This window comes from Jaculus jaculus, chromosome 14, assembly GCF_020740685.1.
Source record: "Jaculus jaculus isolate mJacJac1 chromosome 14, mJacJac1.mat.Y.cur, whole genome shotgun sequence".
NCBI classification, from domain to species: Eukaryota; Metazoa; Chordata; class Mammalia; order Rodentia; family Dipodidae; genus Jaculus; species Jaculus jaculus.
Genome location: NC_059115.1, coordinates 69936140 through 69959942, shown reverse-complemented (window position 1 = coordinate 69959942; position 23803 = coordinate 69936140). Strand labels below are relative to the sequence as shown.

The following is a 23803-nucleotide window of genomic DNA, read 5'->3' as shown; positions in this document are numbered from 1 at the left end:
GGAGAAGAAATCTTTTATTGTCTTAGCACTTGAAAGAACTAATAAATAGACCAGGTCTAAATACTCTGCAATGAAAGCCTCCCTCAATATAGAAGACCTGAAATGTTCTGTTGAAACTGAAATTAGGCCCTGCTTAAGGAAAACGAATAATCAGAAGTAGAAAAGACAAACTAAAACATGAATCATTTCCCCCAACCCCCACCTGCAATAAAAAAAATCCTGGGTTGGCCTTTCTCTTCTCACAGTCTGTCCAGTTGTAAAGAACATGTGATTTAGCATTGGAGAGAAGCTTCCCCAGTGCACACAGCGGACAGGCTCTAGGCTTTGCTTTGATGGCACGGAAAAGCATCCACCTTTCATGGCTTAGTTGAAAGGTAAGTAAGTTGTACTGAGTGGTATTTTTCAGTTACTCCAGTTTTTCTTTTTCCCCCTGATGAAGAATTTAGCCGACCAACTTTCCAAACCCGAGTGCCACTTTCTCAGGCTGTGAAAGGCTGCCCACCATTTGACTGAAATTTCAATCCACTCTTGTGCCCTGCTCAATGCATGTGTATGTGTGGGAGTTGTAAATTGAGGCCTTAACCACCAGAGTTAATCTCTTTTTTTAAATCTGTATTAACCTTAATGATTTGAAGTGCACTGTCCAACACTGGGCCATTGAGAAGGAAGAAAAAACTACCCTTGACTATCAATAGTTTATTAGGGGCTTAACTGAAGTGACCCACGGTAGTAGTGTTCAGCTGAACAAGGCTGTGGGCTTTTTGTGGAAAGGAAAAGAATTGAGGGTTTCATTAAAAAGTAATTTGTGCCTTATACTCACTCATTGAAAGAGAGTCTCAATTGCTCTTTATTCACCCAGAGTTAATACAGTATCACAATGTTTCTCAATGAATGTGTTGTAACAAAAGAAAAATTTTACATTTTGAAAGGAAAAAAAAAATTCTTTGCAACTGCACTAGGATTGACGGCTACTTAAAAGATTATAGGATCTCTTTCCTATGCTCATATTTAATGATGGAATATTAAAATTTAAAATTTGTTGATTAAGCTGTGAAACATTACATTGAGATCATTAGAAGCATTTAAACAGTAGATGTAAGTTGGTTAAAAACGTTTGCTTCGTTAGATTTGTTTAGTAAGAGTATTCTTAAGCCAAATACTTTATAACAATAGTTTCATTTGTACAAAGAAAATACTCTTGGCTCAGTACAGAGAATTATCCATGATTTAAAAATCTCTCTTCTCTATTCAAAACACTTCTAGATATATGCTTATTCAAAGATTTGAAGACAACACAATTCACTCAGTCCCTCTCCTGGTGTTTTTGATCAATATTATGGAGAGTTCAACTATTATGAACCACTGAGATGTATAATAAATCTTTAATGCTCTTCTGTGAATAAGAGATACAGTATATAAAGTATTTGTGCCACTAATTAGCCATCAAGATCCAGGAAGCACTAACAAATTATACACACACACACACACACACACACACACACACACACACGTATATATGTGTGTGTGTGATCTTTCCAAAAGCAAAGATTATTTTTAAAATTGATGGTATATTTAGTTATTTCTAACTTAAATACATGGTGCTCAATTTTTGCCACCATCACAAATGTCATAAAAACCACAAAAGGTGAAAGAATGAACAAGGTCAAAGACTGAATTATCTTCTTGCCCCTGAATAGTTCAACATCTCTCTCGTTCAACTCAGAGCCCATTAGATTATAAGGTCAGCATGAAACCATGAATCATTGGAATTATATCCCTAAAACTGAAGTGGAAAAACACCCCGAGACTCAAGTTACTCAGTATTCTCCAAATTAATGTTCATTTTATCAAATTAAAATTATGTCTCATTGAATACCCAGGGGAAAGGCTATTGTTAGTCACATCAATTTACATAGAACCATTAAGAAAGAAATATCTTTATTTTTTCCTGCTTTGAAAGTACATTTAACTTCCATGGTGGCATACAGGCCGACTAGGTTAATGTAGTTTGTGTATTCATGAAGTTTTTCTTTGTTTTTTTTTTTTTTTTTTTTGCTGTTGTTTTCAACAGGGTCTCACTCTGGCCCAGGCTGACCTGGAATTCACTATGGAGTCTCAGGGTGGCCTTGAACTCATAGCAATCCTCCCTCTGCCTCCCAAGTCTGGGATTAAAGGTGTGTATGTAGTGAATTCCAGGTCAGCCTGGGCTAGAGTGAGACCCTACCTCGAAAAACCAAAAAAAAAAAAAAAGAAAAGACAAATTTATGCAAGTGTACTCAGCTTGAATGATGGGCAGGTAGCTGAGCTTCTGAAGTAAATAGTACTTGAATTTTTCCACAAGAAATTATTGTAGCCAGATTAACTTGATAACTGTGCATGATCAAATATTCATTAAAAGTGAATAAACTGGACTGGCTGTGGTGGCGCACGCCTTTATTCCCAGCACTCGGGAGGCAGAGGTAGGAGAATTGCCGTGAGTTTGAGGCCATCCTGAGACTCTATAGTGAATTCCAGGTCAACCTGAGCTAGAGTGAAACCCTACCTTGAGAAACCAAAAAAAAAGTGAATAAACTGAATATTCAGTTAATAGTTTAGTATAAGAAGCTAAATTAATATACTTGCAAAGAGATTGCAAGCCACACTTTCTCCTATACTTCTGGGTATATGTATTTTCCAAAAATGACAGTTATCCTCTCAGTTTCAAAATGAATTGATAATTACCTCTTTAAAGAAACTATAAGCCCAAAACATTTTCACTTTTATCACATATTATAGTCACCTTATATGCAAATATTAAAATTTAAAGAATTGTTATATTGGAACAAACATCTGCAATTTTTGTTTTAGAGAGTTACCTTTTTTAATTTTTTTTGTCTTAGATTCTACTAAAGGAATTATAGAGGGAACATACATTTACAGACTCTTGGATGGAAGGAAGAGTAAAGTTTTTTCCTTCAAATAAGGCCATTACTTCTTTAGTATTATTTTGCTAAGCATTCCAATGGTAAGCACATTTCCACACATAATAAGTGGATACTTTCTAGAACAGTGAAAGTTGCACAGAGATGGTTAAGCCAGTCCCATACATTAACCAACTTGAGATAATTTAATGCACAGTGTAAGCATCTTTCAATTTTCTTTGTGAAATCAAGTATTACATATTCACAGCTACATACTTAAAATAATAATTTAATTCTGGAAAGTTATGAAATAACCACCATCAGATCATTTGTTAATATGGCAAAGAAAGAGTAATGTCAAAGTCAAGGAAGTGGCAAGACTAAGTTTAACATTTTTACAAGCATGTATCCTGGTTGAAAACCTTCAAGTAATGCCTCATTTATATCTATAATTATCTCAGTGATACGCTGAAGAATTTTTACAGCTATGGGATTGGAGCAACAACCAAACAATGAAGAATTCATATTAATAGCATGGGTAGCATTATTACTACTGATGGTGCAAACTGATCTGCTATTGTACATCTGAGCTTCTCAGAGCACAATGCCACATGTTTCTTGAGTGTCTGAATTGCTGTTGCTCCTGGCATAAGAGCTGCTACTGTTTGAAAGATGGCAACATACCATCTCCTCAACATGCCAAATGAACATACCTGGAAAACTGTGCTCACTTCATTGATTAACTTGAGGGAGGGCAATCATTCAAAAGTTATTTTGATTTGTATTATTTATTTTTAATATACTGCCCAGCCTTCAAAAGACCAGAGCTATGTAAACACCTGGGGGCTAACATGTCTTTGGAAGTTCTACTCTGACTTCATGTTTCAGCCATTTTATTTGCTGATGCCCTGAAGTGCAATGGAGCGCTGCATGGGTGGGTGATGTAGATCCTGCATGTCTGACACGTGCAAGAGGGGAATTGCATCATTTCTCACCTGTGACGTCAGCAGCCATCAAACCTTCGGCCTTAATGACTTTCACCTGGAGGAATCCCACATCTTTTAGGTTGTGAAATATCCGCAGTGGGCTCTGAAGAAAAAAAAAAAAATCCAAGTATGAATATTAGAAAGAAGCTCTAAGGAGTCCCAGAGTGCTGAGAAAACACGAGTTTTCAGGATGCTGCTGTGGTGGTGGGTGGGGTTGGTCAAAAGGTTAGCTGTGCTTCTCCAGTACAAAGTACACTTCACAACTGTATACACATGCATTTGTTACATGATTATTGCTAAATGATTTTCTGAAAGAAAAATACAATGCTTGGGCTGGAGAGATGGCTTAGTAGTTACGCGCTTGCCTGTGAAGCCTAAGGAACCCGGTTTGAGGCTCCATTCCCCAGGACCCACGTTAGCCAGATGCACAAGGGGGCGCACGAGTCTGGAGTTCATTTGGAGTGGCTGGAGGCCCTGGCACTCCCATTCTCTCTGTTTCTTTCTATTTACCTCTTTCTCTCTCTGTCGCTCTCAAATAAATAAAGAGAAACACAAAAAATTAAAAAATACAATGCTTTCCCATAAATAATTTTAAGTAGATGTTGAACAATAAATTATAGAACATACATGTTTACTTATTTATTTCAATGTGTTCCATTAAATTGCTTCACGGAATTTTTCTTTCTTCTGTGAAAATGATGGTTCTGAGACCACTGTCCCCCTAATATTGACTCTGAATGTTGGTTATGTAACACTTTTCAGACATAGAAGAAAGTCAACACTAAGCTAATCACTTTTTTTCTGTTATTTTCTTCTTGGCATGGATTAGAAATTGCATGAACTTAGATAATCGATAAATTATTAAACACTTGCCACTGTACCCAACATGTAGCTCTATAAAACATTACAGAAAAGACATAATCTGTTAAAAATAAAACAAACTGTGACTTAAAGTAAGTTCAAGAGCAGTAAGAAACTTTTCTTAATTTTATGGTTTTATTTGCTGTAATGTATAGAAGCATGGAGATTTTACTAGAAGAACCAAGATGGTAAAAGCTGTTTTGATTCATACATTGGCGGTAATATTTTTTTTTAATTATTTAAAAAAAACTTATTTTTTTTAATTTTTTTGTTCATTTTTTATTTATTTATTTAAGAGCGACAGACATAGAGAGAAAGACAGATAGAGGGAGAGAGAGAGAATGGGCGCGCCAGGGCTTCCAGCCACTGCAAATGAACTCCAGAGGTGTGCGCCCCCTTCTGCATCTGGTTTACGTGGGTCCTGGGGAACTTAGCCTCGAACTGGGGTCCTTAGGCTTCACAGGCAAGCGCTTAACCTCTAAGCCATCTCTCCAGCCCAAAAAACCTTATTTTTATTTATGAGAACCAGAGAGAGAGAGAGAGCCTGAGAGAGGGGGAGAGAGAATGGGTACTCCAGGGCCTCAAGCCACTGCAAATGAACTCCAGAGGTGTGCGCCCCCTTCTGCATCTGGTTTACGTGGGTCCTGGGGAATCGAACCTGGGTCCTTTGACTTTGCAAGCAAATGCCTTAACCGCTAAGCCATCCCTCCATCCCCAGTGGTAGTGTTTTTGAAGGGTTGAGCACTATAACACCGAAGTCTCATTAATGGGGGAATAACATGACGCTCTAGAACTTTAGTTTGTTTATAGTTTGTAACAGTCTTCTTATGGTGAGGTCAGATCTATGGAGACAACGAAAGACACTTCACTTATCATCATGTTAACGTGTTTTGTGATCAGGTACATAATGTTCCTATACACAATGACGCCCACCATCGTATCACCAGGGCAGGAATACAGAGCAGCCAGGGCTTCTTGCAGTATGAACTCCATCAGCCCTGTATCACTAGCCATTGTTCATACAGAAGCTATGACCTTGATACGCTGAGAGCAGTAAATACAGATATAATCTGTAATCTCATAGGCTAATTTTTTTTTTTAACAAAAAGATTATTTAGCACAAAGATTTACTCTGGATCTTTTATGTCTTTAAATAATTGTTTATCCCCAAGGAAATATTTGTAAAATATTCAGATGACAGGGTTTAGGAAGAATGTACTTCCCTGTCCATATAAATGTCCTACAAATGAGGAGTTTAACAGTGAGGTCATTAGACAGCAGCATCAAGACCCTGAGGTTTATAGACAGGCTGTGTTGCTACAGTGCTGGTCAAGTTTAGGAAAGGTCTAATCAGAGTTTCCCCCATGTAATAAGATAGATAGCACGACCCATATACCTCAACAAGGAGGGGCCAATGGGGAGGGGGTAGGTCACGGATGAGCCTAAGAATGGTACCAAACTGCCTGTACTTGCAGAATAGAAAACTAATAAAAAAAAAAGAAAATAAAAATAAACTAAGCCACAAAACAAAACAAAAAACAAACAGAAAAGATAGATAGGTTTTTCTATCCTTAGATGAACAATAGTTTCATCAAAAGGTTCCAGGACTTTAATTTTTCCAGGAGCAATTTAAACCAAGTTTCACTGTGACTAAAACAAATATCATCAGTCTAAGAATCGTTTCCTTCTGGTGAGCTCATCCCACAGCCCACACTGTCTTCTGGGGGCTCTGATGTTCTGCTTCGCATTTGGAGGGAGTAATTACAGTTTGAAGGGTTCCTTTCTCCAAGTCAGCTGACAATCAGCAATTTATTGTAAATTTTAACTGTTTAGGCCAGTGGCGTGTAATTATAATAAGGACTTAAAGAAGAAGCAGATAAATATACCAGTTTAGAAATATAACTCTCTGCAATGTTTCATCAAGAGGTGCCTCTGCCTTGTTATTATTTATGGTTATTTTAGAGGGTCTCAAAACCTGGATGGCTTCTGAAGCCAAAAATTTCCATAGCAGAGGAATCTATGATTTGCTGTGAATCCTTTCAGCCCTCAATAGATGGGAAGAGATTGAAATGCTCTGGAGAGGAGTCCTCTTTATTTTTTTAATGAAAGGCTGTATAATATATTTTCTCTATGGCTGCAGCAGCTGTCAGGGAGAGCAGCTCCGTTCAGCTCTATTACGGGAGAGGCAATACCCCATCTTACGGCATCAAGATGCTCTGAGGGGCCAGAGCTGATTGACAGCTTGTCACCGTGACGTCTTATTCCATCTCTGTTATGGAGAAAATTAATGTCACACCACCAGCCTTATGACTTGCTGTCATCTTAGAACCGCTCACCTTTTATCAATGCTCTAAATAACATTTCAAGCCCATCGTCTCACGGTGGACAATCCGGTCAAGGGACATTAAATCAGATGACTGTGAAATGTCATAATAAAAATGGAATGCTAACAACTTCTTCTCTAAACTAGCTCCTCTGGTTTTTAAACTGAGACAAGGGGAGCAAGGGTTCAGCATACCCGTTCTGAAAAGGTCACACAATCGTTCTTGGTCTACTACCCATTACTACTCGCCCCCTGTTGACCTTCCCTCCTTTCCTCCCCCTAAAGAAGGAAAAAAACCCACAAAAATGGAATTAGCCATCTCTTTTAGAATGTAGTGATCAAATAATAGCTCACAGAAGAATGTCTGTTTAATTTGTAGGGATTCAGTGTTTAGCAATGAAGGGATGTTCGGTTTCTTTCCTATCAGAGTTGGGCAATTTGTTTGCCTTCCTCACATGACCAGGACCAAGTCAACACCTTTAGTTTAACCTCAACTTTAATACGTATGTTCTTAAAGGAAACCACGGAAATTATTCTCTTAACAAGTAACCACATTTTGTAGATTTCTCCAAAACAAAGGATAGTTCAGGCATGGCACTGTTGGAATCCGCTCATTTTATAATACATAACATCAAAGGAAACATAGCAAAGCCCTAAAATATAGCTCATTGTCCTTGAACTGCCAGGAGTAAATATAACATGTGATACTCTGCACATTATCGTTTCTTAGCATGTGTGTCTCCAGAGGGAGGGAGAGGCCTAGGCCTGAAATTCAGGGCTACATAAAAGCCTATTTAAACATGACTCACCTTTAAATATGTTGAGCACAATATAATCTCAGAGTTAGCTAGGAAGTCTTACATAATACTTTACATTTCATTGAATTAACTATTATTTGGAAAGAGAAGGTGGTGAACAAATTATTCAAATTCTGAATGGAAGTCCATTCAGTAAAAAAAAAAAAAAATTAAATCAATAATAGGTGGATTACTTCTAATTACCTGGGTAGTAGTATCATCTTCATATATAGGCTATTATCAAAATAGTAATCTATTAACTACAGTGTAGTAATACCCAGATGAATTTTCATGTTAATATAGCAATTAATTCCTTTAGAGTAGTTTCAATTCATGGGCTTCGTTTCTAGTAGCCAGACAATATACTTTTGTGGGCTACCAAAATGTGAAATAATCTTCATAATTGCAATTATATATTAGGAGATACCACACAATACACTGGGCTCTTAGGCGGTTTAAAAATATATCCTATTTAGCCTTGCTAAGTCACCTCTATTAAACTGTTTATGATAACACCATTGGCGGATGAGTTGTACAGGCATTAGCAGACAGCTGATTCAGTAGAGATAGCCAGAGTAAATTTGCTGAAGCGTACATCCGGCTAATCTATTTGAAGAATATTGTAGAGCATTAGTACCAGCACTTCATGTTATCTGCACAGCCTGATAAGGTACATCTTTATTAAATTCGGTTATTGAAAGCATGTCAGTCAGCAAATAGGAATATTTTTTTAAAAAGCCATTCTTTGTTAGTCAGAGCTTGGTTTCATGGCTGAGTGTCTAGAGGAGCCTTCTAAACACCTGGCAGCATTGTACAATCCAAGCTTTGTGATTTTAAGTGGAAAGTCCCTCCGCCCTCCCCACCAGCTTCATTTACTTTTCCAAGCCGCCACTGGAGCAGTGGGAACGGTGGAGTAAGAGCTCCCCTCTCTGCTGACTCAAGGACACTACATGGTGGGAAATGCAGTGTGGGAGGTTTCTGGGAAACAGGACAATTTATTTGGCTGTGAACGTTTGTACTTAAATACATGTTTCATACATTTGTGAAAAAACCAAAAAAGAGCCAACACAAAAGTGGAGTCAAAATGCTTAGAGCTAAGAAGGGTGGACAAATACACAATCATAGCTGAGGTTCTGACTCTCCTCTCTCAATAATGGCAGAACCAGAGATAGATTTGTTGAAAGACATGATCTGAGCAAAGTTGATCTGACTGACATTTCTAGAATACTTTTAGTCAACAATTTCACAGTATAGCAATGCCAAGTGCACACACTCTGCTCGCTAAGATAAATTATGTCCTGTTGTAAAAATTAAGTCTCAATAACTTTGAGTAATTAGTGAAAATATTTTGAGGAGGACAGTTGTTTCAGTAATTCCTATCCCACCCTCTCACCCCCATCCTGTCAGAAGAACAGAGGCTACCTTTGAATGGCATTTCACATTCAATTTTTAAAAATTAAAAGAATAAAGTAAGGCTTTTTTTTTTTCTTGGTAATTGAAAGAAAAAGTCAGTTCTGTGCATATTCTCTAGTTAACCAAACTTTCAACTATATACAAGAACCCACTCCACATTTGGAAACACAATCTTACTTGCACTGTAGAATCATGAACTGGTTTCCAAGGAATGTCGTGTAAACTCGACTTTCCTTTATGGGAAGTTTCTGTGCATGGTATCAACCTCCCAGTATGATCTCAGTATGCAGAATGTGCTCTGGAACTGGTGCTGAAAACTGGCAATCTAGACCTCAGCGGACAATGCAAATGCTCCCTCAATGGCTGCACAGCACCTGCTCAGGCCCACACACTGCTCCTGCTGTCTCCTCTCAGTGTCCTCAAAAATCCACCTGCCATTTGGAGTACTTTTAAAAATTTTGTTAATTTTTATTTATTTATTTAAGAGAGAGCTCTAGAGAGAGGGAGAGAATGGGTACACCAGGGCCTCCGGCCACTGCAAATGAACTCCAGATGCATGCGCCACCTTGTGCATCTGGCTTACGTGGGTTTTGGGGAATGGAGCCTCGAACCGGGGTCCTTAGGCTTCACAGGCAAGCGCTTAACCGCTAAGCCAACTCTCCAACCCAGGAGCCCATTGTTTTCAAGTTCACAAGTTCACAAAGTCACACACTGATCTGAAAGGAGGGGACTTTCATACTTACATATCTCTTTAGTATCTCCTCCCGCTCCTTCTGGTCCTCCAGGGAGTTGACAGCGAGGTCAGAGATACTGACCGTAGCCGAGGCCGTCAGGGTGACGAGCAGCACCAGGTGACCCTCACCCTCTTCCAGCTGCAACTCCAGCTTGTGCGTCTGTTCCCTGCTGAGGGATGACAGGTCGACCTGGCACCTAGGAACAAATGTTTTGAATCAGCAAGTTTTTTTTTTTTTTTTGGCTATGTCCAGCAGAAGTAAGGGTGATATATGAAAAGGTACATCAAATAGGAACATTATTTCAGCTGGGGTTGGGGGATGGCTTTACATCAGCTGACTTTATGTGCAAAATTCTGACTATCATCCGGGTCTGTAATTGGTTATTTCTTGTAAGACACAAACTAATGTGAATTTTTTTTTCTTTTCCTTTTTATTTTTCAAAGTAGGGTTCTCACTCTAGCCCAGGATGATCTGGAATTTACTATGTAGTCTCAGGGTGGCCTCAAACTCAGGGTGATCCTCCTACCTCTGCATACTGAGGGCTGGGATTAAAGGTGTGCACCACCATGCCTGGCATAATGTGAAATTCATCATGAACATTACCAAAGTATTCATGACTGGGTAGTATTTCCCATCCCTAGGTGTTCTGAAGAACAAGGTCCTCAGAGCTTTGCTTCTGGAAAGACTGGTGGGATCTTAGGCCAACTACTAAGGGTCATGTGTTTCTTCAATGCTGCAGGAGTTTCCTTCTCATTCATGCATGTGGTTAAATAGCAAGTTACATGTGTATGATGAGGGTGCCATAAATTTACATGTTAAAAACCAGGTCAATTACTCAGTCAACTCCCTAATCATGACTATGTCAACAGGAGGACTTCATAACTCTTTTCATAAATATGTCAATTGAATTTGAAGATAAACAATATGGTAACCACAAGGTTACTAACCATAGAGAAAGGTGGTAGCCCCCTCCAAAAGACATCTTAAATAGGAAATGACCAATTGCAAGAATAAATATGCTTAATGTATCAATGTGTCATAAATGGGATTGTTAGCTATCAAGGAGAGAATAAATCGTTGCTCCTTTTTTTTTTGCCTCACTCTGTCATTTAAAACATTTTTGTTTTGGTGTGTGCATGTGATGTGTGTGTGCATGTATGTGAGTATAGATGAATGTTCGCCGTGGCCCAGAGCATATAGAGGCCAGAAGATGACATCGGTTACTGGTCCTCGTTTTTGGCTGGGTCTCTTGTTATTGTCTCTGCTGCATTTGTTAAGCTAGCTGGCCCAAGAGCACCGGGGACATTCTCCTGTCTCTGCCTGTCTTCTTAACCTAGATGCGTGCTGGGATTTCAGACACTGGCATTACAGTGTCTGGCTTTTTACATGGGTTCTGGAGGCCCGAATTCAGGTACTCAATTTGTGTAACAAGTGCTTGATCCACTGATTCATCTGCCCAGAGCTATAGTTGTGCATTTTGGTGAAATGCCTGTGAACTTGTTTTTTTTTTTTTCTGAAGTGATTTTTAGAAACTGAATCAAAGCCTGACATTTCTTTTCACTTATTAGTTTATTAGCATGTATGGTGGCTGTATACACAAGGTATGTGCTAAGTGGTATTACTAAAAATGTCAGAAGTTAGTTTGTGTCTGGAAAGCTCCTAAAGCTAGAATAGGATTCAGAACTTCATTTTTTTTTTTTTTGATACAACATTCATTTCAAAATAAAATCATTCATTTTCCCAAAGGTGGAAAAAAAAAACATCAAATAACTTATTTAATAGCTAATTTCAATTTAAAAATTAAATTCTTATCAATGACACCTGGAATAAATCAAAGGTTAAAAAACCACAACAGTGAAAAACAACCAGTGAAAGTATTCTCGAATGAGAAGGAAAAGCATGACTATGATTTTAGAGATCTTTCCAGAACTGGGCACAATGCCTGCCCACGGTAATTTGTTGAATGTGAAGGAATCTTTGGCTTGATCGGGAATGTAATACTAGAGAGCTGGATGGGGACCGTGATCCAAGCACAATGTCATCTGGGTATCACTGGGATCAACAAGGGTCTTTTACCCAAGTTGTTTTTCTTTTTGATTCATCCTCCACTCATCTGGGTCATGAATTTCCTGATCCCTTCCTTACTTCATTCTTCCATATGATGCTGCATCAGGCTTGACACTCTGGAGCGCACCCGAGTCTCCTGGTGGGCTCCCTTCCACGCTGATGGCCACTCTGGGTGGGTTGTCAGACAGCGCCATCTTTCCCTTGTGTCACAGTTATTGCACGCAAAGCTTTAGAGCTGGGGATGGCTGCACCTAAGACTGTTTGCTCTGGGAGTTGCAAGTGGGCAACTGTTGGATGGAATTGGATTCACAGACTTCATCATTTGGCACATCATTTTAAATAGGAGTTTTGACTCTAAATACAGTAATTTTATGTGCAGGGCAGATGACCCCTGATTTAGTGAGTGTCCTCAATGTTACCTGTTAGTCAGTGTCTGGCCTATTTCATTTAATTACTCTACCTGTTCCAGTAGACATAAAGATTTGTGAACATTATGCTCTTGAATTTGCCATGAAAGAAACCAAGGATCACAGACATTACATGACTTAACAGTCACACACAGTTATGGACGGAGCCAGAACCAGAACCTGGGACTCTGGAATTCAAGATTTAGACATCCCCCCCCCTCCAGTGCCCATGAGGCTGCCATTAAACAACTGCATCCTAAGAGGAGGGCATGTTGTTAGAACTGATCCTCAAAGTGGGTGATATCTAGACATGCTTGTAGTAGGAAACATTATCTCAATGTCTGAGCATAGAATTAAGCTGTTTTTATTTTAATGCTCTTAAAAGTGCACATAAGCCAGAGAAGTGGCTACGAAGTGAGTAATAGATCCTAGTCTGTCCCAAATATCCACAGAAAATGTTCTGCCTGGATTACAATCCCTGTTCAGCTCTCTAGTATTACACTGTATAAGAACATTAAACAAATTAAAATTTAAAACCATGAAACTAATAAAATTTAAGCTAACAATATAAATTTATAGGGAAGATTATGGTTTTCTATTTCAAGTAAAACTTTAATATTGAGTCATAGAAATGGCTAATCTCAGGTATTATGGTTAGTGTTTCAGAATTTTGGCATTAATAATTCTATGTCAAGAATAATGCTCAAACAAATGGGTTAGACACAAGAATATTATATGACTTTCAGGTTGTAGTTGTGGTGATTCAGGCTTCAATTTTTCTAAATTGTTTTGAGGAGTATTTAAAAAAATATATATATATTTAATAAAGAGCGAGAGAGAAAGGAGAGCGGGGGAGACAGAGAGAGAATAGGCACACCAGGGCCTCCTGCAACTACAAACACGCTCCAGATACATGCACCACATTGCACAGCTGGCTTTACCTGTGTACTGGGGACTTGAACTTGGGTCCTTTGGCTTTGCAAGCATATGTCTTTACCACTGAGCAATCTCTCCAGCTCTTTAGAACCATTTTTTATTTTTTAAATTTCACTTATTTATTTATTTGAAGGAGTGAAAGATAGATAGATAGGTGGAGAGAGAGAGAGAGAGAGAGAGAGAGAGAGAGAGAGGGAGAGAATGGGTGCGCCAGGGGCTCCAGCCACTGCAAACCAACTCTAGACGCATGAACCACCTTGTGCACCTGGCTTACGTGGGTTCTGGGAAATTGAACTGAGGTCCTTTGGCTTTACAGGCAAGCCCCTTACCTCTAAGCCATCTCTCCAGTCCTATGGTGCCATGTTTAAACATAAATTTTGTTATAACTAAGAAAAAAATGTCTTGTTAATTTGAAGATAAGGTTTGCATAACAGCTTCACAGGTGAGCATCACCTCGAAGTTTTGCTGGGGCTTGACACAGGAAAGGCATTTGCTATTCCCTTTCAGCTTTTGAACAAAGCTGTACAAAGCCGGAACCCCAGTGACACAGTCTGCTGCTGTGTGGACACAGCACTCACTGCTGTGGGGCCGAGTCTCCCTCATTTGGCTCCCCCGCACTGTTGGGTCCTGCACAATGGAATGACTTGCTATAGTTTGACTCTAAACGTACCAGGTGGATATCTGGGTAGCACAGGTATATGTTAATAGTTTTGCATGATAACCAAAATGAAAATGTAGCATTAATAAAGCATGGATGCAAATTCATCCACCACCCCCCCCCAAAATACATTCACAGAGCAAAGAGCCTACAGTCAGATCTCTTTCATTCTGTCCCCTTATTTCCCACTAATTGGTTGTGTGACCTTTTCCAAGACAACTTTTCCACTTGAGTTTCCCTTTTCCCATCTGAAATTATGAGCTAACTGAACTAGATGAATTTTGAATTTTCAAAAATCCTCATTCCAAGCCGGCCATGGTGGCACACACCTTTAATCCTAGCACTCGGGAAGCAGAGGTAGTAGGATCGCCATGAGTTCGAGGCCACCCTGAGACTACATAGTGAGTTCCAGGTCAGCCTGGACTAGAGTGAGATGCAACCTCGAAAAAACAAAAACAAAAAAATCCTCATTCCACAACTTGCTATTATATAACTCTACCCATGTTTATACTTGCTATGACTTCTTTCCTTGCAATTTCACAAACTAAAACCTTAAGAGAACAAATTTACCCTTTAGATAATGAAATATTAGTTACCACATGTATTACCAGAACAATCTGTATGTTGGTGTAATTAAAAATCTAATCTAATCTAATTTCAGATTACATTGTGAGAAGCAACAGTATGTGTTTTCAATATCACACGGAGTGCCTGTGGACGCTGGTTCAAAGAGCAATTTATCTTACATCTGTTTTCTATGATGCAGTCATATATAAGGTTTGAAAACTCATATGTCATATCTTAAGGCATTTCCCTATGTTATCCTGGAACCTTGGTCTCCTGCCCCTTGAGCCCGTTAGTTACTTGCTTGATTGCTACATTGACCCGGGCTGCCACCCTAACGGGCCTGTTTCTACTCTTCCACCATGACTCGTTGACTGTGCTCAGATTCTCACAAGTCTCACGTGGTCCATTTTTTCACTTGTCCAAACGGGCTGGGCCCTCCCTCTTGAGGCTGCTGTATGTCCAGGTGCAGCTGTCACACACGCGCTTCATGGGTTCTGAGGCCGCTTCTGCATTCGGCTGCACAAACACACTTTGGGATGGAATTTGTCTCCCCCATCACCGGTCAGTGAAGCTTCATGAAACACTAAAGGGATTGTCTTCATATGGAATGAGCTTTGATCAGTGGAATGGGAGGTGAGTCCGAAATATGATTCTCTGCAGCTTGACTATAGGTGGCCAAGTGCTTGTCCCTGCTCAGCCACCTGCTATGACTACGAACCACAGAAAATAGTGACTGTAGGTGGCCAAGTGCTTCATGCTCTTCATCTTTTCAAGTGGGTGTGCATGTGTATGCACGTGCATGTGTGTGGAGGTCACAGGACAACATTGGGTGTCTTTAATAGGAAGGACATCCATTCATCCCTCGAGACAGGATCTCTTATTGACCTGGAGCTGACCTATTAGATTAGACCAGCTGGACAGTAAACCCCAGAGATCCTCCTGTATGCCTATACAGGACTGGGGTTATAGTCATGTCACCCCATTCCCAGCATTTTATGTGAATATTGGGGATGAAACTCTGGTCTTCATACTTGAGAGGCCAGCACTTTAAAGACTGAGATTTCTCCCCAGCCCCTTTCCTCTTTTTCTCTCTTACCTCCCTCTGCAATTACACCTTCCATCAAAGCACCAGCACCTACTTGTTGCCTCAAGCTCTGTTTGTAGAGAACTTGATTTAAGGTAAAAATTTCCGATATATTTTGCACCTTCAGTTGAAGGTAATTACAGACCTGACTGTATCCCTCGTCGGGCTCGCTGCCCCCTCTTTCACCGCACACAGCTAAGAAACACCCTTACGGGCTGGAGAGATGGCTTAGCGGTTAAGCGCTTGCCTGTGAAGCCTAAGGACCCCGGTTCGAGGCTCGGTTCCCCAGGTCCCACGTTAGCCAGATGCACAAGGGGGCGCACGCGTCTGGAGTTCGTTTGCAGAGGCTGGAAGCCCTGGCGCGCCCATTCTCCCTCTCCCCCTCTATCTGTCTTTCTCTCTGTCTCTGTCGCTCTCAAATAAATAAATAAATAATTTAAAAAAAAAAAAAGAAACACCCTCACATGTCAAGAGTGCCCTTCCCAAGCTACCATCATGCAATGTATCACTTGGTGATGCATCTATTTTAGTCATCTTTACATTGTTTGGAGAAAGTACCCTACCCAAAGCAGCCAGTGGGAGGAAAGGATTTAGTTAGGCTACAGTCTCAAGGGGAAGTCTCATCATGGCAGGGAATCAACAGCTGGCACAGCTGAGGCTGGGCATTGGTCCTTGCCACCATAGCCGACAGAAGGCAGCAAGGAAGTGGCCATAACACCCCAAATGCAACCACAGCCACACACATCTTTCCAGGAAGTTGATTCTCAGAGAAATAAAGTGAGGGCAAGAGCTTGAATCCTTTTTCCTGACTTGTACATGAGAACTCAGATTAACATGGATTATTGAACCATTTGAAAGAAATATGACTCATTTTTATTAGGTAACATTTTCACCAAGAGTTGAAACTTATGAGTTCTTATCACTTTCTCTTCTCCCTATCTTTCCATCTGCCAACTTTGAACCAGTGGCCAGCAGCATTTCTTCCTAGGCAAACAGTCTTATGAGTAGCACTCTTGGTGTGTATGAATCAATTCCCTGGGCACACAGGAAGCAGGCATTAGGGAATTTGAAATTATTTCCATCCAAGCACAAGACATCAAGATTCACTGATAGTTACCATACACATAGGCACGGGCAGCCTCGACACCAAGTATGCCACATGTGACCTACAAGGAGTTTGAGGGAACAGTAAGAGGTGCCTAGCACCAAGGGGTTGACAGTGGCACCTTTTGTGTGCACTTTTGTGTGCTCACTGAATTGCAGTTCATATTCGGCCTGTTCAGTGGATTAATGGAATATATATTTTAGTTTTAGCTAGCCTAATCCTTGCAAAATACACAGTTGGCTATGAATATTGTAAAACATTATGAATTGAAGATAATGCTCACTGAAGACTTAGGAGTGAACAGCCTTATAAACAAATATTGGAGAACTGGCTCTTCTACGCTTGCACCACAGTGCTCCAGTCTATCAAGCAGAGTATTTGCAGATGAATCTTATACTTATTTTCTTCAGCAACAAAATTTTAAGTGCAGTTTATGCCAAAGACATTACCTACAATAGTTTGAAGCCACCGTGGTTAGTAACAACAAAAATAACAAGAAAAACTAGCTGCCTTGTGTTTTCAAGTTCTTTTCTTCTTACTATGCAGGGAATAAAAGAATCACTGTAGTTTTAGCAGCATGGATAAGAAATGTCCCAAATGAGATTCGTTAAGTATTAAATACCCAAGTGCATTGATTGACCTTCAACCTTGATAAAGGTGCAGTTTGATTAGGATTCAAGGTCCAAGGCTGCTTTCTTCATTTGCCATACCAGACTCAAACACATATGTGTGTACTTGTACACAATCTTCTCTTCCCTGAGGCCTTAAGTACAAAATCATAGGTTTATTTTATGGTTGCAGAGTTGGTAAGCATGCATTATTCACCAAGAACTCAACAATTTTGATTAAGTTTTCCTCATTATAATAAAACTTTTGTTGAAATGAAGCTCCATCTTCTACTTTGTTGTACCAGGCAGTGCTAACATAGAGGACCTGATAACAACCCAACGAACCCACCAACCTAAAATACATGTGTCCCCCAATCAGCACCGCTTTAAATATAAACAAGCATTTTGCACACTAATAGATAATGCTATAAAATTTGCCATATTGGATAGCAAATAACTCCAACTGAATAAAATTGCATGACATAGGATTTAGTTATCCTGCACGTCCATAAAAACAACTTGTTCTCTGACAGCACTCATTCTTGGCAATTTACCACAGCTGTCAGCAACCAATTTGTTCAGATTACTGCTCTGCATAAAAGTGTAACAGTCACGAGGATTTATTAGCCGATTATCGTCAAGGTGGCAGTCCATCTTGCCTGCCAACATGCAGGTGATCCGCAAGTTAAATAATGACATGCAGATTAACATTACTCCCCTCCGCTTGGAGCTTGCAGCTCAGCAACAGGTAAGATTTGTTGTTCAAACTCACAGTGTGGTACACATCACCCAAACTGGTTTACTGGCTACTCGGCATTTTATTAAGCACTTAACGGCTTCAAGAAAACATGCTGACTGTGCTGAACTCAAAGTGAACTTCAGAGTCAAGAGACCTGGGTTTGTGTCTCAGATCAATCACTCCCCTCGCATAATAGCCGAGCAGCCTCTTCGCCAACTTTGGCTTTCCTGTTTTCACCTGCAAAATTGGCATGCTATATGAACCAGTTTTGAATTGCTGGTAATAATGCCTTAACAGATTGTCCATAAATCACCTTTACTATCTTTTGTTTCTACTCATGGTAAATATATTTTTGTGTGGAAATTAACAACAGAAAGTATTCAGTCCTAGGCATCATGATGTTGAAAGCTCTGAACTAATTAGGTAGAGAAGGAACATACTGTAACATAACAAAGGCCATAGCCTGTAGCCAACAGCATGAGGAATGGGGTAAAGCCAAGAGGTAATTCTATAGGATCTAGAACAAGACAAGGGGTGTCCAATTAAAAAAACTACAACTATAGTCCAAGCTAAAACAATCAGGCAAAAGAAAGAAATGGTGGTATTGTCACTGTTTGCAGGTGAGGTGTTTTATGTGTAGAAAACCCCAAAGATTCAATCAAAACAACTATTAGAACCACTAAATGAATTTAGCAAGATTGAAGGATACAAAAATCAATAGACAAACATCAGTCATGTTGCTATCCATCAACGGCAAACTATCTGAAAAAGTATCAGGAAAACAATCCAATTTACAATAGCTACAAAAATAAAATACTTAGGAATAAAATACTTAGGATTAAAAAAAATATCCTGTGTTCATAGATTAGAAGAATCAATACTGTTAAAATGTCCAGGCTACCCAAAATTCTTTACAGATTCAATATAATCACTATTAAAATACTGACAATGTTCTTCACAGAACTGCTATTCTTGAGCAAACCAATGGAAGAGCTACCTGACTTCCAAATGTACTACAAAGCTAACGATAACAGTTGGGCCCTGGCATAAACACTGGAGCAGAATACAGAACCTAGGGATACAATGACACAGCTATAACCAAGGATTATCAACAAAGGGCTATGAACACAATAGAGAAAGAATGCTCTCTTCAGTGAATGGTTATCCATGTGCAGCAAACAGACCACTATCTTTTCCTATGAATGAAAACCTATTCAAAATGGACTGAAGACTTACATTTATGACCATAAGCCATGAAAAATGCCAAAAGAAAATGCACACGGAAAATTTCAGAGTATTGTGATGGTCAAAGAATTTTTGGATAAGACCCCAAAACAAAATGAAACTAGGCAATGAGATTCCATCATACTAAAAGCTTCTGAACAGAAAAAGAAGCAATGAACAGAGTGACGAGACAGCCTTCATCAATGGTAAAAGATATTGGACATTTCTGTAGGTGATGAGTTTAACAATCAGACTTACATAAGGAACTGAAAAAAACAATCAATAGCAACCCCTTTAAATAAATCACCTAAAATGGGTAACCGATCTAAATAGACCTTCCTCAAAATAAGACAAATGGTCAACAATATAAGAAACTGATCAACACCACTAATCGAGGAACTATAATCAAAACCCACAATGGAATATCATGTCACCTGTAACAATGGCCATTGTCCAAAAGACCACAGAGAGCAAGCATTGATGAGGATATGAAAGAAAAGAAACCCTTATACACAATAGCAGAAGGAAAATTAGCAAAGTCCTTGTGGCAAACAGTAAGGGGTTTCCTGAAAAAATTTTAAAAAAGGCTGGAGAGATGGCTTACGGGTTAAACCCTTGCTTGTGAAGCCGAAGGACCCCGGTTTGAGGCTCCATTCCCTAGGACCCATGTTAGCCAGATGCGCAAGGGGGCGCACACATCTGGAATTTGTTTGCAGTGGCTGGAGGCCCTGGCGCACCCATTCTCTCTCTATCTGCCTCTTTCTCTCTCTGTCTGTCACTCTCAAATAAATAACTAAAAATTAAAAAAGTTTAAAACATGTAATTATGTGATCTGGCTACCATCCTGCTGGGTATATGTTCAAAGGAAATGAAACCCATGTGTCAAAGATGTCTACATGTCTGAATTCCCATGTTATTTGCACTACTGTTCACAGCATCCAAGACATGGATGAACAATAGAGCTCCACAATTGATGAAAAAAGACAGTATGATATATATGTAATGAGCTGCTATTGGGTCATAAAATGATGAAACTGTCTTTTATCTTTGATCTTTCCAAAAGACAAAGGAGCAATGAACTTCTATCATTTTATGCTAGGAAGATGGAACAGGAGGTCGTTAAGTTAAAGGAAATCACCCATGCATAGAAAGGTATTTGGGGCCGGGCGTGGTGTTGAACGCCTTTAATCCCAGCACTTGGGAGGCAGAGGTAGGAGGATCGCCGTGAGTTCAAAGCCACCCTGAGACTCCATAGTGAATTCCAGGTCAGCCTGGGCTAGAGTGAGACCCTACCTTGAAAACACAAAAAAACAAACAACAAAAAAAGGTAGTGCTGCAATATTGCTGATGATGTAGAATCTAGAAAGGTTGACCTCATAGAACTCAAGAGTGGACTAAAGGTCTCAAGGAAGGTAGTGCGTATTTTGAAAATGTCACAAGAAAGGAGCAGCAGACTCTTCATGATGGAGAAATCAGCATTGAGGAGATAGAGATGGTTACCTCAACATAACTATTGCACAGGGCTGGAGAGATGGCACGGCAGTTCAGCACGCTTCCTGTACAAGCAGGAGGGCCCGAGGGGATGTGAGATCACCAAGGTTCAAATATTCAGTAAACAGCGAGGCCGGGCCATGTGTGTCCATATCCCCAGCCCCTCGGAGGTGCAGAGACAAGAGTGGTCAGAGCTGTGCGAGCTCTGGAATTAGTAAACAGAATGTGGATCAAAACAAGGGTGGATAGAGCCAGGCGTGGTGGTGCACGCCTTTAATCCCAGCACTTGGGAGGCAGAGGTAGGAGGATCACCGTGAGTTCAAGGCCACCCTGAGACTCCATAGTGAATTCCAGGTCAGCCTGGGCTAGAGTGAGACCCTACCTTGAAAAGCCAAAAAACAAAACAAAAAACCAAGGATGGATGAAAGAGCAATGGGGAAGGATCACAAAAGTTCTGCTCTAGATCCCGTAGATGAGTGGCTCCTGCTACAGGCAAGCATATGGGGCGCTACACCACACCCCCCACCCTCTACACACAAGGCAAATGATTAAAAAATAAAAATAAGTACTATACAATGTACACCTGGAATGACCACATGGAGCCCATACATATGTATATTTTATGTCAGTGTTATGATAGAAACATCTTGTTACTTGTTTTCTTGAATACAATAACTTTACTATTTTAAATATAAACACTACTCTGACCCTTGTATGCTTTAACTTTTTTTCGTATTCCACTCATACATCTTTCCATACTTATACTGAACATTTGTATCTTTTACTATCATATGTTCTTACTGAATTTTATGAACACCTAGTGATAGCTTAGTCTATTTAAATAATGAATAGTCATCATTTATGGGATTAAATCATTTCAAGGACTTGAGCTGAAATCCAGAAAATACTTATTGAGCACCTATTATGTGCCAGATATTTACCTAGGTATTAAGAGCGACATAGTGAACATTCAAATATCCTTCTCATCATGAAGCTTTTGTGCTAGGAGCTTCATTTGTAGTGAGATGAAATGAGTTATATGACAAATAAGGAAGATGTCCAGCATGCCAAGTGGTGGTTATTTCTATGGGAAGCAAAAGCACAGCAGGAGAAAGGGAATGCTAGGGAAGGGCTTAGCTTGGTTTCCTCCCGGCATGGTGCTTATGTACAGACCTAAAGAAGATAAAGAAGGGCTGGAGAAATGGGTTAGTGGTTAAGGCACTTGCCTATGAAACCTAAGGACCCAGGTTTGATTCCCTAGTACCCATATAAGCCAGATGCACATAGTGTCACATGTATCTGGAGTTTGTTTGCAGTGGTTGGAGGCCCTGGTATGCCCATTCTCTCTCTCTCTTTCTGTGAAGTAATAAACAAGGAAAATTTAAAATTAAAAAATAAAAGAAGATGAAAAGGCAAGACAGGCAGGTGACTACCTGAAGAAAGAGTGTTGCAGACATAGAGAAAATCTGCAAGAGGGAGGGTTTCTGTTGTGTCTGGGAACAGCCCAGTGCTCACTGCGGCCAGAGGGCAGAAGAAGAAGAATGGCAGAATCCCAGGCAGCAGAATAAGAGGACAAGATCGTTTAGAACATCATAGACCTTGGCAAAGACTTTGGTTTTTGTGCAGACCATAAAGGAGAATAAAGGAAGGGTGTAAGAGAGGAGCTAAGTTATTTTGTGCCTTAACAAATATCACTCCCCAAAAGGAAAGGTTCCAAGGCAGAGTTTGGGGCAAGTTCAACAATCTAGTCTGACTAAGCTACTTATGACAAATGCTGTAAGGACATTCCCAAGTGTGAGCTTATTCTCCGACCCCTGTTATAGACTCTGAGAGAATAAAGATTCACAATTTTCTTGCCAGGGCAGACCTCAAGAGCTCCTTAGTAAAAGACGTTTCAAACTGGTTTCCAATAACAGAGATGAAGTCATTTACACAAGAAATAATGAGGGGAAAGAGATACCCTGGCTCCTGGAGAAGATGCACAGACAGGGTTCAACCAACTGAGCACTTGGACAAACAAAACTGTATTAAATCAAAACAATCATTACATTAGCTACTGTATTAGAAATAGACTGTTACAGGAGGAGAAGGGCTGCCCAACAATGACAGGGTTCCTGTCCCATGGAGGCGGATGCTGGCCTCCCCTGCAGTGAGTAGAGTTTACATCTTGAGTATCCTCTAAGGGCCACGTGAAAGGCCCTTCCAGGGCGCGGTGTCAGTGGCTTTCTCCACAGGCATCTTCTCCACCACGCATTGCCTCCTCATGGCCACGAAGCACTGGGGTTGACCCGTCTTCATGGACTCAAAGCTCTAAAGCCGTGATGTAAAACAAGCAAGCAAGCAGACAAACAAACTCCTGATCCTGTAGGAGATGACTGTATCTAGGATTTGTCCAATGAACACAGTTGTGGATTCTGGATGCTCTGGAGAAAACATCGGGGTGGTGCTTGGTACCAGCCAAGAACACAGCAAAAGCCTGAAGGAAGAGTGTATTGGACGATGGGGGTTGTAAGTTAAGAGTTGAGTTCTGGAAAAAGTTAAATTGCAGAAACTTGTTAATTACTCAAGTGGCAAATCAGCTAGGGAGGTGTACATGGGAACCTGAGGCTTGGCATGGGTGTCTTTGGATGACCATGTTGGTAACTGTTGGGTCAGGTGGAAAGCACAGGCATGGATCAAGTCACTACAGGAGCAATACAGACAGAGAAGGTGTGCCGAGGATGAGCTCTGAAGGCGTCCAAGAATTATAGTCTGAGCAAGATGAGGGTAAGATGTACGAAGGAGACCACAAAGAAACACGTGAAGAGGTAGGAGGAAAACAAGGCAAGAGAATGGTGTCTGGAAACCAGGTAAGATATATTTCAAGGTAAGGAAGCCAGAAGCTAGTTCTAGCTCTGCTTCTG

The 23803-nt window shown here is 40.1% G+C and overlaps 1 protein-coding gene across 9 annotated transcripts in view; it reads right to left on the bottom strand.

The window, feature by feature from the left end:
- Mctp1 (multiple C2 and transmembrane domain containing 1) overlaps positions 1-23803 on the bottom strand; it is a 427275-nt gene that overhangs the window by 182128 nt on the left and 221344 nt on the right. For all 9 annotated transcript variants that reach the window (XM_045134043.1, XM_045134044.1, XM_045134041.1 and 6 more), the window contains 2 exons: positions 10024-10210; positions 3896-3989 (listed from right to left, as the gene is read on the bottom strand). In XM_045134043.1, the coding sequence (XP_044989978.1) occupies positions 3896-3989; positions 10024-10210 (281 nt within the window). The remainder of the gene's footprint in view (positions 1-3895; positions 3990-10023; positions 10211-23803) is intronic.